The following is a 17,024-nucleotide window of genomic DNA, read 5'->3' as shown; positions in this document are numbered from 1 at the left end:
TAAAAATCATATATTTAACAGTTTTGTTCCTATAGTGTGTGGAGAGAGTGACCAATACAGCACAACACACACTAACAGATCCATTCACAAACAACCAGAGCTCATGAAATTTTCTGTAATTAAAAATGTATGCAAAAATAGCAATTGTTCATTTGAGATGTAAACATCTCAGCTGCTTTCAGCTGCTCTTGCTAATGGTGTCTGGAATGGATTTCGTGAATGATCAATAGGTCATGAGGACTATGTGAGGGTCTGATTACCATAATGGACAGCACTATCTCAAGGTGCAACAGACTCCTATGGTTATTGCAAGCAGTGCGATCATCGCCACTGGACAACACACACCCGTATGCATTGAGAGGACCCTTAAAAGGTCAGAGTTTGCAGGTTGACTTCCTGACAGATGGCTGAACGGACAGCTCATTGTGTCAGATGGGGTGGATCACTAAAGGCAACTTCCACTAATAGGATTTAAGCAGTCCAGCTGTCAGCCAATCAAACAAAGATCTGAATGCACACTATAGGGCTGCATGATTTGGGTGGGGGGGGGACTAATTGTGAAGATTGTGATTTTAAAATCAGTAGCAATTTTAACATTGAAACAAGCATTTTCTGTGAAGCTGCTTTGAAACAATAAACAAGTAAACATGGTAAATGTATCAGAACAGCTTAACTCATTACCTGCAGCAGTTGTTGCTTGAGCTTCTGGATTTCGGAGATGTTGAGTTCGTTCAGGAGGTTGTCCACGAGGCTGGAGGAGGGGTGGAACAGCTCTCCTTTTTTGGGCGTGGAAACACGGTTGTCGTTGTTGTTGGCGATCTTGTCTAAGCCACTCTCATAGACGTGGAGGGGTTCGTCGTTGTTAGGCTCGATGGTGGTGTCGTCGCTAAACTTCAGCCCGTCGAGGGAGATGCTCAAAGGACTGTGGTACATAGAGTCCCCGATGGTCATGTACTGTGACAACTCCTTCCTTAAGGCGGCCTGTATTAATGCACACCAAGAAATACCATGAGTTACACCTCAGACTAGCAGGCTCAATGGCATTTTAAACTAGATCTATTAAAGAAGGGGGGTCTAATGCCATTTCATGCATTCTGACTTATTCACACTGTTAAAGAGTTGATTCTCATGCTAAACATGGCCAAAGTTAAAAAAAACCACACGTATGACAGTATTTCTGCGTCTCCTTCAGGATTCGAACAAGTTTCGGAATGTTTTTTTTCAGAGTATAGGCCTGTATGACGTTATCAAGGTCGGAATTCCTCCATCTCCCAGATGAATGTGCACATGCACACTGTCATTGTGTTTTTAGACCACAAAATCAACAATGTCACTAAAGAAGTGTGTTTCTGGTTGTGAGGGAAAGATAACCTTGTTCAGCTTCCCAAATAACCCAGAGTTAAGGGAACAGTGGATGCAGTGTGTGTTTCTGGAGTTCTGCAAGTGTGTGTGTTTGTCCCCGGTCATGAGTGGAAACCACAAGCGGTGAGTGAAACTGCATCAAATGTGTGTGTTTTGTTGGCAACGGCGTGCAAGGGCATATAATGTGAACAACACCAACGTATAGTGAATCGAGAGTTATCCAGAGATAATGCCATGATCTATTGTGTGCGTGTGTGTGTGTGACTAATGTTATGGAAATTTTAATGCATGCTTTAACATATAATTTTCAACAACCAATGCCTTATTAAGTAAAGCTCTCTTCTTAGTTTTGATGCCTTATTAAAATAAACTTCAGAGAACATTAAGTTCTGCTTAGTTTCGCCGAAACTAGATAACAAGAAAAAGGGCCTAGTTCAGAGAAACTGTAAAAGAGGAAACTTCTGCCCGGCAACAGGCAGATATGCTGTGTATTTATATTAAAGGCGGCATGAAATAAAATTTTACAATTCGTATTTTTATATTAATATTGTAGTGTTTACTATAACTGATTTATCTCTGCACTTCATTATTTTTTAAAAATTCATTTACCCTTATAATCTTTAATCAAATATGTTAACTTTCCCTCCCCCATCGAAACGACCTCTCTTCTCTGCCGGTCATGTGCTAGGGCGCGAGGGCGGGGTTATCGCCCCGTCTCGTTTCTGCACCGCCTCTCAGAAACATGTCACTGATCGTAGCAATATGGTGGTTAGGTGCATTTTTCTCGGTATACACAATACCTTCTTCAAGAAGGACTTGTGGTAAAAAGAGAGAAATATGAGAAATAAAAGCTTTTTTTATGTAAAAATTACTCAATATAGTTGGACGAACAGCTTGTGGTGACAGCTCGCACTGAGGAATGCAGCGTGTGTGAACGCGCTTACGACACGCCCCCCTTATAAGGGAGAGCTGAGAAAAAAGTTTTACAGAAATAAAGCCATAAAAGGCTTAAAATAAGTAAAATCTGTAGCATAAACCAGCGAAAAGTGAGGAAATATGCTCAGTAACATATGTAGAAAAGATTTAGAGAGAAAATACATTTATTTAAGAGATAGATCGAGTTTTTCTCCACAACTGAGTGCAAACTTCAAATCTGCCTCCATTTTGTTAGAAACGCCCTACTTCCAACGATCCAATCAATTCCCGAAGGACGAAATCAAGCCTCGCCCTACATTTTTTCTGATTTCAGAAGCCGTTTCACTCGGATATACATCACAATAAGGAGAATAAGACGATCTCAACTTCCATTTCATGCCGACTTTAATGAATATGACATGCTATGTTTGTATTGCTATATGTGTGTTTTTGATACGTGACTTTTGTGAACCCTCCGTGTGCAAGCTGCAAAAATAAAGAGGATGTTGAGTGCGAGAGCTTGTGCGCGCGAGGGTGGGTGGTATAAAGCTTTCAGACACAGAGGGAAGTTTGCCTTCGCTCTCTGAATGCTCAGAGTGATGAACGCCTTTCTTGCAAGAAATAAACAATTGTTAAACCTTTCAATACTTCTCTGAATCCTAATTACTTAGAAAATAAAATAATTTCCACCACACTCCTTAGCTCCGCCCATTGCACGCCTCCACGAGCTCGGCTGTTTTCTGAAAGAATCGGTACAGCTTCTCTGTCTTTATAAATATGATGAAACTAAAGACTCTTGGGAGATATGAAGGATGCAATACAACTTTATAGGTACTCAAGATTAACATGAGACTGGCAGAAACTGCGTGTGTTATGCCCCCTTTAAAGAAAGATCAATTAAAACCAAATATTAAATCAATATTGCCACCTAGCACGAAATAGACACTGGCCATTTCTCGATATCCGTTCTTTCTTGTCTTTGTGTCCTCGTTCAAGATACAAAATTTCATTTATTTATTTTAGTGTAATTTAATATATTTAGTAAATTAATAACACAAATATTTTTATTTTAAATCACATTTTTATTTTCATTTATTTATTATAATATTTATTATTTACATTTTTCTCTAGCCTTATCACAGGTTTATGGGTCTATGTTTGTTGGTACGAGGTCAATGTAACAGAAAGGGGGGTCACACTCCCAATAATATCTATCTGCAATAATAATGATAATTCAAAATAAATAGATAAATCTCTTGCCTTCTGCTCTCTCTCAGTCTTGATGGTTTCCAGCGCCTCTCCAAGCTGCCTCTCAGCGATCTCCTTCAGACGGATGGCATCTTCCAACTGGCTGTTCAGAAACTGGGTATCTTCCTCCAGGCGACGAATTTCATGCTTCAGACCCTCAAACTCAACCTGCAAGATCCCATCACACACACACAAACGCTGCTGTGACTAATCACGTTTCAGCTGATATTTCTGCAGCGTGGCGATGAGTTTAGCATGTCTGAAGCTACAGCAGCCGAATGTTACCTGGCCCTGTTTTAAGACAGAAACATGTTTCTGGAGGGTGATGTTCTCCTCCTCGAGCTCGCTGTAGTCCTGCAGCAGACGAGCCTCTCGGATCTTAAACTCCTTGATGTCGTCCCGTAGATGTGACCTCTGCAGCTCAACCATCTGACTGTTCTGTAAGACAGAAGAAGTGTGTGAGTGTGTTTTTCTGCTGTATATGTAATAAAGAACGAAGAAGCAGGACACAAAAAAAGCCCTTTACCAAAAACACTCCTTTTGCTGTAAACACGGGGCGGTACTTCACTCAGTGTACTTCGTCATTTTTCAGATGCGATATATAAATGGTATTGTCCAAAGCACGTGCAGTGCTTGAAACAATGCTGTGTTTGTTCACATGCATGGCGAACAGAAAGAAAAATCTATGAAAAACTTTCAGTATCTGTGTATGGTTACATCTGTAATAAAAGCCTAATTTTGCTAACCATCGTGGTGGAAGGATTACCACCATCACAGCCCTAGTTTTTAATGTTTATGTAGTTTATATAGTGTTTTTAATAGGCAGGTACAAACTTGATTTATCAAACAATTTGTTATTTTATCCCCTAAACATGCAGCTCGTGATCCATACGCATGGCGTTCGTTCAGTCACACAGTGGACTGACCTCTCTCAGTTCCTGAGTGATGGTGGCGAGGCGTTCGTTCTCCGACTGGGCGTTTGTCAGGATATTACGTGCTTGTCGCAGTTCTGCCTGCAGCTCTTGCATGCGCTGCTCGTAATACGCCTCCTTACAAGCAGACTCCTGGATGAGCGACTCCTCGCGGCTCTCGCCGTCAGCCGCCACCTTCCTGTGGTTGGAGTGAGCCTGTCCGAACGCCTGAGTAACAGAAGATAGATATGAAGATTAATCATTAATAATTTATCATTATATATAGGGATGATTCATATTGCCAAAGGGGGAATGTGAAGGAGGAAACAAGTGGTATACCTTTCAAAAGTGTGTATACAAACACTGCAGCAACAATCCATATATGGAGGGTCTATTCTAAAGTCTGTGAATTAATGAGGTGTTAAAATCTCTATTCATATTCAAACCACACTCTATGCCTATTAGGGCTGCACGATATTGAAGAAAAATGTGCTAACTTGTTAAATTATATTCAATATGCGATACGTTAATGCTGTAAGTGTGTAAAATACATTTTACTTATATTTAATTTATATTTTTATGTTTAAAAACTGAAAATGATATAACCAACATATATATTTCACATTCTTTTTGTAAGAAGAAAGCCTTCCTACAACTTCTGAAAGTGAACATCAGTGTTTTACTATAGCATTAGCTAGCTACATAAAAAAAAAAAAAAAAGAGTAATTTTAACGTTATTTAAACCAGGGGGTTTAGGGTGAGCCTACATTTATTTAACAACAGAAATTGAATAATCAAATGTAAAAATAAAACGTAGCTTCACTGTATGAATTAAATACATACTAAATCTTATTAAAGCCACAGTTATTCTGTCAAGAGCAGTAAGTGATTTTCTCTTTGTCTTTTGTAGCTTGATTAACATTAAAAACACAAGCAGGTTTATTAGGCTGCTGTCACGTTAAGAGTGAATGCACAGATCCAATATATTGATACGCGTGCATTTTCTTTCTCAACTGTTCAGCCCACTTACTTCTAGACATAACTGACTGTGTTCACGTGAATGCTCACGAAGACGGGCGTTTTGACAATTTTGTGTATAGCTGCGGAAAAGAACTGAATTCGGATCACACACTGTCCATGAGGCGGCTTTCTGTGCGCGCGAGTACTCCGTTTATTGTATTTAAAGGGATAGTTAACCCAAAAATGAAAATTAGCCCATAATTTACTCACCCTCAAGTCATCCTAGGTGTATATGACATTCTTCTTTCAGACGAATAAAATCGGAGTTATATTACAAAAGTCCAAGCTAATCCAAGCATTAGAATTTGATTCATAGTTGCTCTGTTTTAGAAGTCCATAAAAAGTGCATCTGTCCATCAAATAACTGCTCCACACGGCTCTTTGGTGTTAATAAAGGCCTTCTGAAGTGAATCGATGCGTTTGTGTAAGAAAAATATCCATATTTAAAACTTTATAAAGTAAACTTTTGGCCGACCGCCTTCCCTGTTCAATATATGGAAAAATTGTTGAAAGTTCCCCTGCCGATCGAAAGACTAACGCGACCAGGTAGGCTCGTCATGACGTCACGTACGCATCTTGAGTTTCACTTTCAACATTCAACACTTTTCCACAGAAGGCGGTATATGGATATTTTTCTTAGACAAATGCGTCGATTCGCTTCAGAAGGCCTTTATTAACACCCCAGAGCCGCGTGGAGCACGTTATTTGACGGACAGATGCACTTTTTATGGACTTCAAAAACAGAGCAAATATGAATCAAATTCTACAGATATTTTATCCGATTTTATTCGTCTGAAAGAAGAATGTCATATACACCTAGGATGACTTGAGGGTGTAAATTATGGACTAATTTTCATTTTTGGGTGAACTATCCCTTTAATTACATTAAGCATGTTACACATATGTAACTGTCATGTGTCCAGTCAACTCTCTGCTTCGACCTAAAACTTTGACTTTATGTAATCTTTTGGAGTATTAAAATCATAATTGACCCCTTGCGCAGTCAATCTGAGGACTTCACAAAGCCATCTAATCGGCAGTACTGATGGACGGACGGTGTATACTTCATATCAGGTTGGTCATTTAAACAGCAGCACAGCTCAGTACGTTTCAGAACAAAGGCAGGGTTCCCATGACCATTCTTCCAAGTCTACAAGAGGAGGAAGGAAGTGTTTCCTGTTTTTCCCAAGCGGCAACCTCCAGTTTCTCTTGAAGCCAACACGGAAGAGAATCTCATTGAGCTCCATGTTAAAATGCTCAACTTTACAGAAGAAATAAACATGTTTACAGTCTGGTACAAATTGTGGTTTTGGTCTATATGGCTAATTTTGCCCTTCATGACAACTGTGAGAGGGGTGAATTTTTTTATAACTCATTCGTTTACATTATATAAAGCCTTAAAGTTTTGCATAATTAAGGGTGTGGCCACTTTGAGTGACAGGTGGATGGCCGTTTGTCTGCTGTCTGTTAGTCATCACGTCACCTCAGCTCCAGCCACGTCCCGCCTCTTTGCACATTGTCAGTTATCTGGGAGTGGGTGATGTCACGGACACTATGTCCATATTTTTTTTTACAGTCTATGGTTTTTCCTTTGAGTTCAGGCAACATGTGAAGCAACTGTTTTTAACAAAGTTAAGCCCCCTCAAACGAAGCAAGAGCACCCTCAGTGGATACTGTAAAAAAAATCATCCCTGCGAAACAGATTTGGCAAAATCTCCATGCCGTATTTGTGTTTGTGCTCTGGAAAGCGACAAAGGTTTATATTTACAATGCGTTTTTGCAGCAGTGAGAAATGTAGCCAATCACAGACATGTCTGTTGATCTTTTGAACGCAATGGCCAATCAGAGCCGTTTAAGGTTATTCAGAATCCACTCAACCGCTCAAAACTGCTGCTTTTTAGTGATTAGAATGGGAATATCCTTTAATATTCCGTGTCACAGATGTGCCTTGTTTTTAGGTGTTGGTTAGGTTCACTCAAGGTAAGGGCTGGGTTGTTGATGGTATTTACCATGCGGTGACAGACATGCATCAACCAGCACAGATTCTGCTGCATCATTTATAGCGCAGTATGTGTCTGTGCAGCTCTGATTGGGTGGGACTTTATGGTGTTTACATGTGATAGCAAAAAAGAAACAATGAGGAATGCGCAACAGAAGAGCAAGGCTCCTTCCAAAAAAGGGAGATGTTGTTATTAGGGTGTTTGTTATGCACAAGTGACGTTTATATGTTTTTGTTGATTATGGCTTTCAACCAGGGATGCACTGACATAACATTTTTGGCTGATACCGATAACCGATATATTGGCAGATAAATCTAAATCAAAATTTTCATATATTTTTTGAGAGCCTGATTACAAAAACAAAAGTCTCACCATTAAAAGCCATGTCCCAAGCACACAATTATGATGTTCTCATTATGATTTTATGTAGCCGATATGACAGACTGGCGCTGCACATGTTGCACTGGAACTGTATTTTCCTTTTTTGAAGTGATTCTATTCATATTTCAAGCAATTTAAATGATCCATTATTTATTGGCTTTAATATAATCTGCCAAATTTTTATTATCAGCCGATAACATTATAAATGAACATATATTGGCCGATACCGATATGGTGGCCGATACTATACATCCCTACTTTCAACTGGCCACATGATAGTATTTAACTGATGCCCATCAAAGGGGTGCAAAACTTTAACGTTTCAATTATCGAATCGCAGGCCTATAATTGGAAAATGGCAATATTTTTTTAAGGCGATTATCAATCAAATATTTTTAACATATCGCCCAGCCCTACAGCACAACTATAACGACAATGGCACACTGGCACAGAGAAACGATATCGTTGGAACGATTTTCTCCGGCTGATGAGGGATAAAAACAATGACAGCCAATCAGAATCCATCCTGCTGTAACGAACTTGAGCATTTAAAGCGGCAGACGACAAAACTGCAGCATGTATACAGAATGTATAATATCTATAATTCATATTTTTGTTATATATTGTATTTGTCCTATTGTTTGTAATTTTACTAACACAAATAACTTTATTGTGATTATATATATATATATATATATATATATATATATATATATATATATATATATATATATATATATATATATATATATATATATATATATATATATATATATATATTAGGGCTGCAACGACGCGTCGACGTCGTGCGTGAAATGCGTCGACACGTCGGCGGCACATTATTTACGTTCTAGAATGGAACAGAAGATCTAGAATAATGGCAGCTTCTGCTCCCGGGCATAGTGAAAATGATCATTTATCATATAAAGCCAGACCGCGACATTCAAAGGTGTGGGAGTACTTTAAACAGAAGCCGAATAAAACTGTGCTTTGCTCGCTCCTTAATGCCGGTTTTACACTGCGCGCGGTGGCAGAGCAGGAGCTGTGCGCGTGGAGAGCGGGAGCTTTCACACTGCCAATCAGTGTTGCCAAGTCCCGTTTTTTTCCGCGGAATTGGGCTACTTCTACACTGTTGCCGCGGGCTGTCTCTCATGTCCGCGGGTTGAAGCGATTCCAACTATGTGATATTTAGCCCCGGGAATGAGAATTTTAGCAGACAGCCCTGCAAAAAAACCACACATATTTAACCCCCCGAGCGCGATGTTTACCAGAGAACCTCCCCGAAACGCGATTGGGCTTGTTTTGGGCTAGTTTTGAGTTACGAATGGGTGGGTTTTGTTGTGAAAACCTGGCAACCCTGCTGCCAGTGTTCTCTCGCGCAGCTGAACCGTGGCGCGTGTATTGCAACAGACGGTCACATTTTCCGGGGTTCTTCTCCGACCCCAGTACGTCTCGTGCTTTTATTTATTATGGGCTGCATATATCTCCTGTTAATGCGACCTGGTTCCGCTCTGTCCCAAACACATATGCAAAATAACATGCTGTATATAGGTAGTTTGCATGATTAAAGTAACATTAAAGTTAAGATATGCCTCTAGCTTTAATCATTTAAATGTGTCTTTGAAGTTTGGGCAAAAACTTCTGGCAGATTTAGTCGTTGTTTATGCACATGTATCTTCAAAATAGACGACTAGTTATACTATATTAAAACTATGCTGAAAGCTCCTGTGAACCTTTCGCAGATAAATACAAGTGCATTTTCGTTTACTATTGACACAAATCAATAAGTAAATCATACTCAACTACTATAGTAAACAACTTTTCCTAATTAGGCCTACTCTGTATACATTTTATGATGAATAGTATCATTATATATTATGTTTAAAAAGCTTCTTGTGTTCATATATTTCATTATAAAATGGCATACTATGTACACTACCCTTCCTGAAATACAATTAATATTGTCATCATTCATTGATTTCATGTTAAAATAATATACAAATTCACTACCCTCTTTGAAATACAATAATCAGTAAAAAAGAATCATAAGATTAAGCCGGAAAAATAATCGTTAGATTAGTCGACTAATCGAAAAAATAATCGTTAGATTAGTCGACAGAAAAAATAATCGTTAGTTGCAGCTCTAATATATATATATATATTACTATCGTGAAATAAAATTCTCCTATCATGAAATAAGATTTCACCCACTCATAAACAGGTCTAATAGGCTGTGTTCAGACTAATGCACAGAACATATCAGATGTTTGTCTTTAGGACAGAAATAATTTTACATCATAAAATCATTTAGAGATGTAAATGCATTTGACCAGAATCGATTCAGAATCTAAGAGAGAATTGCGATGCATCAGAGGATCGAGTATCTCTGTAATGTTCTCCAGAACATCACCACAAGTGCTCGAACAGCTGTGAGTAAACGCTCTATAAACTCCCACATTCACAGATAACCTGTGGGACACCCACCAGGAACAAGACCAATCCTGAGCTGTGCCAGTGACTAAATTTAGCAGTCTTGTTTTCAATTGCATCCTGAAGAAACAAAGACACATTGTTGGAAACAGCTTGAAGAGAAGAACCCTAGCTGATCGTTTTGCCAGCATCTAAACCCCCACTAACCTATTTCCACTGATTTTCATCATGCGCATTTGAAAAACATTTATATCTTACAAAAAAACTCGAAATCACAAACTAAAGCGATACATTTAGTCCTGGATTGCTTAGTCATTCTTAACACCAAATCTAAAGATAGCAATCCTAAAGTCATAGGGACACGTTCACAACCTGGTCAGTTTTTATGACGTATAATTTTTGTATAGAATTTTATAAAATGTGTAAAGGAGTGAAAACAGCGGCAGGAATCCCTCCGTCACACACACAAATGAAGATATGCTGCTGAGATGCGGTTCTGACGCCTGTACCGAAAGTGCATATATATATGGGGTGTGCATTGGCACTGCCCTCACAATTCGATTCGATTACGATTCACCAGGTAACGGTTCGGTTCGATTCGATTCGATTCGATTCGATTCTACGGTGCATTGCGATGCATCAAAATTCTACTGCACACAACAAGGCAAATTTTTAATCGGTCATGAGGCAATACAAGCAGTCAGATATTAAACAACAGATTTTACTGGCTGCTATGTGTGTATTATCACTCTCCTGTATCTTTGACATAAATATCATTAAATCAAATAAAATTTAATGGTACAGGGTATTGGATATGGCATTTTCAAACCTGAAAACATAAATCACTGCTTTCAGTGCTTTGAATGAGAAATGTTTCTCTTCTCTTTGCTTTAGAAACATTTGAAATTAAATAGAGCAATAATTACAGCCAACTTTTTCCAGCAGTGAACATAAGTGTTTTTTTACACACAGTAAAATAGTAGCTCTAAGACCGGGCACTTCCTGAACTCCTGTCCAAATATTAATCAGTAATCACAGTCACACTGAAGTGAAGGTAGCTCTTGTCGGTAGCTTATACCGGGGCTCAATTGTTTTAAGCATGTGGCGAAACCCCGCATTTTCTGCCACAGAATAGGGTCGTAGATCCTTCGCTATGAAACATGCCACCGATCATGTGATCCTCTTTGCTCTCTCGGAGTTGTGTGGCAACGTTGACACTAGCGACTCGTCCATTCTTGGCTGGGATGTGTCGACTTTTTGTGTTGTTATTGAAGCCAACTCAGGATGCCAACGATCAACATGGTTTGTGAAGTTAGTTGTATTGCCAACGTGATTGATTTTAGTGTGGCAGGTTTTACACACCGCGTAAGTCTTGTCTAGTTTCCCATTAACTTCGTAGAATTCGAAATGTGCCCAGATGTCCGCTTTCCAAGCTATGGGTGCATTTTTAATTACCCGTCTATCGCGGTCATCTCCCTCTGCCTCAGCCATCTTGATTCTTGTTGTTGTTGTTGTTGTTGTTATGACCCTGGAAGTAATTGAAACTTCACAACTTTATTGTCCAACTCAAGGCCAGAAAATAAACGGTGACATAATCGATTATGGCACTTTGCCGCATCTATGCTGAATCGTGCGTGCCCGCATTGCGATGCATTGCTGAATCGATTATTGTTGACACCACTAATATATATTATATATATATATGGGGATGATTAGGAAGCCATGATGGACAGAGGTCTACCTGGAAATTTGGCCAGGATGCCGGGGTTACACCCCTACTCTTTATCGAAAGGACACCCTGGGATTTTTATTGACCACAGAGAGTCCGGACCTCGGTTTACTATCTCATCCAAAGGAAGGTGCTTGTTACAGTACAGTGTCCCCATCACTATACTGGGGTGTTAGGACCCACACAGACCACAGGGTGAGCGCCCCCTGCTGGCCTCACTAACACCTCTTCCAGCAGCAACAGTTTTCCCAGGAGGTCTCCCATCCAGGTACTGACCAGGCTCAGCCCTGCTTAGCTTCAGTGGGAAACCAGTCTTGGGCTACAGGGTGATATGGCTGCTGGCAAACATTATTCATCTCAGGGTTCGTACCCCTTTTCAAGGGCTTGACGAGAAACAGAGGTGTGTTTATCAGCAGCTCATCCGCATTCCCATCATTCCTGTTGAGGCTGTAACTCACTTGGCCGTTTAGGCGGGGACGAAAACTCCCGCAAAAATTCAAAAGCAGGGCTGTCACATTTCACCACAGCACATGAGCCGAAGGACTCACACGGTACAAAACCAAAGCGTTATCATTTCATTCTGAAACTTGACTTGAGATAAAAATCACACAGTGTGATTAAAAGCAACATCAGAAGAATATGAGGTGCAGTAAATAACCTTTGGACTCAATCAGAGCAGCGTTTGATCAAACCAGGGCTGTGATTCCAGCACAATGGCCAAAGTCACTGCCAATGCATCGCTGCTGGGGAAATAAACGCGGTGAAAGCCATCTGTAGAACTTAGTGGCGCTCGTGCCACTGCTCTCAAATGTTATTCTGAAGCCCTGTATACACTGTGAATACAATCATCAGAAATGAGTCAAATGACCTTTAAACGGAATGCACGGTTTTCCTCATCTGTCCGGATGAGGAGAATTTCTCATCCCAGAGCTGATTTTCCAGTATTTTCATGATTGTTAAACTGTAAAATGCAGATGTCCTGTATGTGTGAAAGATCCTATTAGCTCATCTTTTCAACAGAGCTTCTGCATTCGAGAACTATTTGCACAATAACTTCGCTTGTTTACTAGTTAAACTTCTTTACTGACCCCGACAGGAAAGGTCATACTGACTGTTCTCAATGACAGACAGAAAGTAGAGCCATCAAAACCGTCAAAAAGAACCAGAATGTAGCAAAAACCACTCCAGAACCATCATGGAATTTCAAGAAAAGTTTATGAAATTGGAAAGAACTGGTTTTAATAATAGCTTGCCAGTCACTTACAAAAATGCTTTTCTTAACTTTGAGGTTTGTGGCTGATCGACCCACAGGACAAATCCCTAAAGTGTTCTCTCTCTCTCTCTCTCTCTCTCTCTCACTCCCAGCATGACGGAAAACAGAGGCGTGTTTATCAGCAGCTCATCCGCATTCCCATCATTCCTGTTGAGGCTGTAACTCGCTTGGCCGTTTAGGCGGGGACGAAAACTCCCGCACAATTTCAAAAGCAGGGCTGTCACATTTCACCACAGCACATGAGCTGAAACACTCACACAGCACAAAACCAAAGCATTATTATTTCATTCTGATTTTGAGATAAAATCACACATTAGTGTGATTAAAAGCAACATCAGATCAAGAACATGAGCAGTAAATAACCTTTGGACTTAATCAGAGCAGCGTTTGATCAAACCAGGGATGTGATTCCAGCACAATGGCCAAAGTCACTGCCAATGCATCGCTGCTGGGGAAATGAATGCTTTTGTTTCCCAAAACTGCAGTTTAGAGCAGGGATGATAACTATAATGATAAAGATATAGTTTTAAAAATGTTCTAAAACCACGACTATAACAATATCGACACAGAGAAACAATATACTTAGAATCAGTAAAAAAAAAAAAAAAAATTCTTTCAACTGATGATCGATAAAAACATTGACAGCCAATCAAAACGGCAGTCTGCAGAGTGTTTATAATAAGCACAATGATATTGTGCGTTAAAGTGTACGTATATTATCGGTATAGTTAGCACTCGTAGTGTTGAGTTAAATGCGGATTGCTCTTTGAACTCACCAACAGAAAATCAGACTCACAGACTCTAAAGTCGGCATGAAATAAAAATTCACCATACATATTTTCTAAATGCATGTCATATTTGCCAGCATATTTGCCAGCATATATATATATATATATATATACATATATATATACATATATATATATATATATATATATATATATATATATATATATATATATATATATATATATATATATATATATATATATACATACATATATATATATACACATATATACATATATATATATACATATATATATATATACATATATATATATATATATATATATATATATAGGTGGATATTTTGTAAATTTCCTCCCGTAAATATATCAAAAATGTATTATTATTAGTAATATGCATTGCTAAGGACCTCATTTGGACAACTTTAAAGGCGATTTTCTCAATATTTAGATTTTTTTTGCAACCTCAGATTCCAGATTTTCAAATAATTGTATCTCGGACAAATATTTTCCTAATAAATCCATACCAATATTTATCTATTTCTATTGCCATATCAGCATCTGTGGCTATTTTCATGGCAAGATCAATATATTAGAAATAAATATGTAAACAAAATTAACACAGTTGTAGCAAAAAAACTAAACAAATACAACAATTGATAATCTCACAAAAAATATAACAAACATTATATAAGATTTTAATTTCAATATTTGATAAAGAACGTAAGATTATTCCTGGTGAAACATTTTCAAAAACATCCATTAAAGAACTTTCTATGGTAAAAACATTGCCTAGTGAAATTCAAAGCAGTGCATTCCAACAAAATCAGTTTTATAGACAAATGTGTTTGACAAAAATTACTTCATATGATGTATAAATCTCAATTTAAAACACTTATGACTGGTTTTGTGATCTATATATATGGCTGCATCCCAAAGAACAGGCAAATATTTAATAACTACAAAGCTTATTTCTTGCTGGAAACGGAATCAAAAGTTGAAACCATTTTTGTTATTATTTTTTATTCTTCCCAACAGGCAAAGGATTGTGGGATATCATAGGCAGCATATGACAAATCTACGCAAAACTCAACCAGATGAAGGAATCTCAGGAAATAATCATTGGATTGGAACATGCCAGGATTCTTCCCATGTAGTCTTTCAGACCCATCCAGTGACACAATTGACAGCGTTTCACCATGTTCTAAAACAACATGAAGTCACTCCATCATATGAGCTACACAACGGCATCATTACTCCATGTCTGCGTTTCACCACCTCACTGATTTCACCATCTCACCCACAGCTGAAATACGTCTCAGACAGCGTGCGAATGCTGAATTGAGATCTCTTTCACGCCTTCTTGCGCTTGAACGGACATATTCACACAAAATTAAGCCCCGTAAACAGAGCCTACATCTCAATGTGCGTTCTATCCATCCTAAATAGTATGTGACATTAGTAATATTTAATACTTTTTAAGGCGTATAGGGTGGATAGTATGTACATTGGGATGCAGGGATAGTCAGTTATATCTTAAGTGAACATAAACAGCTGAAAAATAAAACACATTTGTGTATCAATATATTGGATCCGTACATTCACTCTTAAAGTGACAGAACTTTAATAATGATTCATCTGCGTTTCATTTCTACAGTTAATATTATGCAGTGCTATTTTACATTTGATTATTTATTTTCTCAACCTGTAAATTACTGTTAGGCTTACCTGAAAAACATGAAAATCAGTGTTTATGTTTGTTCTATTGTATTACTTGTAATTTGATTACTATTTTAGTACTGACAGTTTACTTAATATTTGAAATATATATATGGAGTTGGGCTAGCAGTTTATGGTGACACAACCTTATTTATTAATTATTGGTCAAAAACAAGGCCTATTTTATTCATTTATTACTTTTTGTGCTGGGGCCAGTTAAAGTTTTGACAGGAATAAAATAAAATTTGAATAAAAATAAATAAGACATTGATTAAACAGAAAAAAAAACTGTAATGTACCTTAACAGACACTAAATATTCTAATATAACACTAAATATTAAATACTTTAAATTGGTATTGTAAACTATTTAAATTGGTTATGGTTTATATATATATATATATATATATATATATATATATATATATATATATATATATATATATATATATATATATATACACACACACACACACATTTTAATATGGGGGGGGTCTCCCGAGGATGATGATATTTGGTGGTCCGTGGCCTACATAACTACACTGATAATATGGCAGCATTTCGCGACCGTCGTTAATAATGTCGCAGTTCTGACGACGACGACTGTTGGCCGTTACCTCTCTCAGTTGCTCGAGCTCTTGGCGGATGGTCTCATATTCCGCCTCCAGCTCGTCGAACTGCTGCTTGAGCTGCTGCTTCTCCTCCAGCACCGCCAGCCCGTACTCCGCCGCTTGGATCTTCTCCTTCGTGGTCTCGGCCAGCTCCCGGGACAGCCGCTGCATCTCCTCCCCCTCCGCCTGCGTCCAGTCGCGCTGCTGCTGCTCCGCGGACATCTTTAACGGCAGACGCTTTCAGATTCTCCCGTGCGCGCGCTGCATGACCGCTTCACTGATATATTCCTGCTCTGGAGCGGGTGATGAATGCTGTCGATCTCCAGGGGCAGAGGAGCTTGTGCTTTATTTCTTCATGACCGCGGATCGATCACCTCCTCTCCGCTCCTCTCCCCCTCAATAACACGGGGAGGAGAAGAGGCTGTGTAATCTACTGAGGGATACGCCGGGATGGGGGTTTCCTTGGAATGAGGGGAGGCTGTTATTATGGGAGTTGTAGTTTAGTTCAACAGCATTTGAAAGTTCTCAAATGGAGCTAAAGACACATATCCCATGATTCACTGTGGTTTGACAGTTGGATGCCGGAAGCCCGTGTGAACCGGCTCCCTGCTTGTGACGTGGAGATCTTCGTTGAGTTCAGTGGCAATATTTATTTTCTCTCTAATATGATGTTATTAT

The 17,024-nt window shown here is 38.8% G+C and overlaps 1 protein-coding gene across 2 annotated transcripts in view; it reads right to left on the bottom strand.

Moving 5' to 3' along the window:
* Positions 1–16,747, bottom strand: part of LOC307132266 (BICD cargo adaptor 2) — a 36,241-nt gene extending 19,494 nt beyond the window's left edge. For both annotated transcript variants that reach the window (XM_079826445.1, XM_079826444.1), the window contains exons 1-5: positions 16,353–16,747; positions 4,452–4,664; positions 3,811–3,963; positions 3,538–3,693; positions 682–981 (exon numbers count right to left, since the gene is read on the bottom strand). In XM_079826445.1, the coding sequence (XP_079682571.1) occupies positions 682–981; positions 3,538–3,693; positions 3,811–3,963; positions 4,452–4,664; positions 16,353–16,568 (1,038 nt within the window). In that variant the 5' untranslated portion in view covers positions 16,569–16,747. The remainder of the gene's footprint in view (positions 1–681; positions 982–3,537; positions 3,694–3,810; positions 3,964–4,451; positions 4,665–16,352) is intronic.
* Between the last annotated feature and the right edge of the window lie 277 nt (positions 16,748–17,024).

Source organism: Gobio gobio, assembly GCF_949357685.1.
Source record: "Gobio gobio genome assembly, chromosome: 10".
NCBI lineage: Eukaryota > Metazoa > Chordata > Actinopteri > Cypriniformes > Gobionidae > Gobio > Gobio gobio.
The sequence above is the reverse complement of the archived record's forward strand: the minus strand, read 5'-3'. Positions and strand labels throughout refer to the sequence as shown.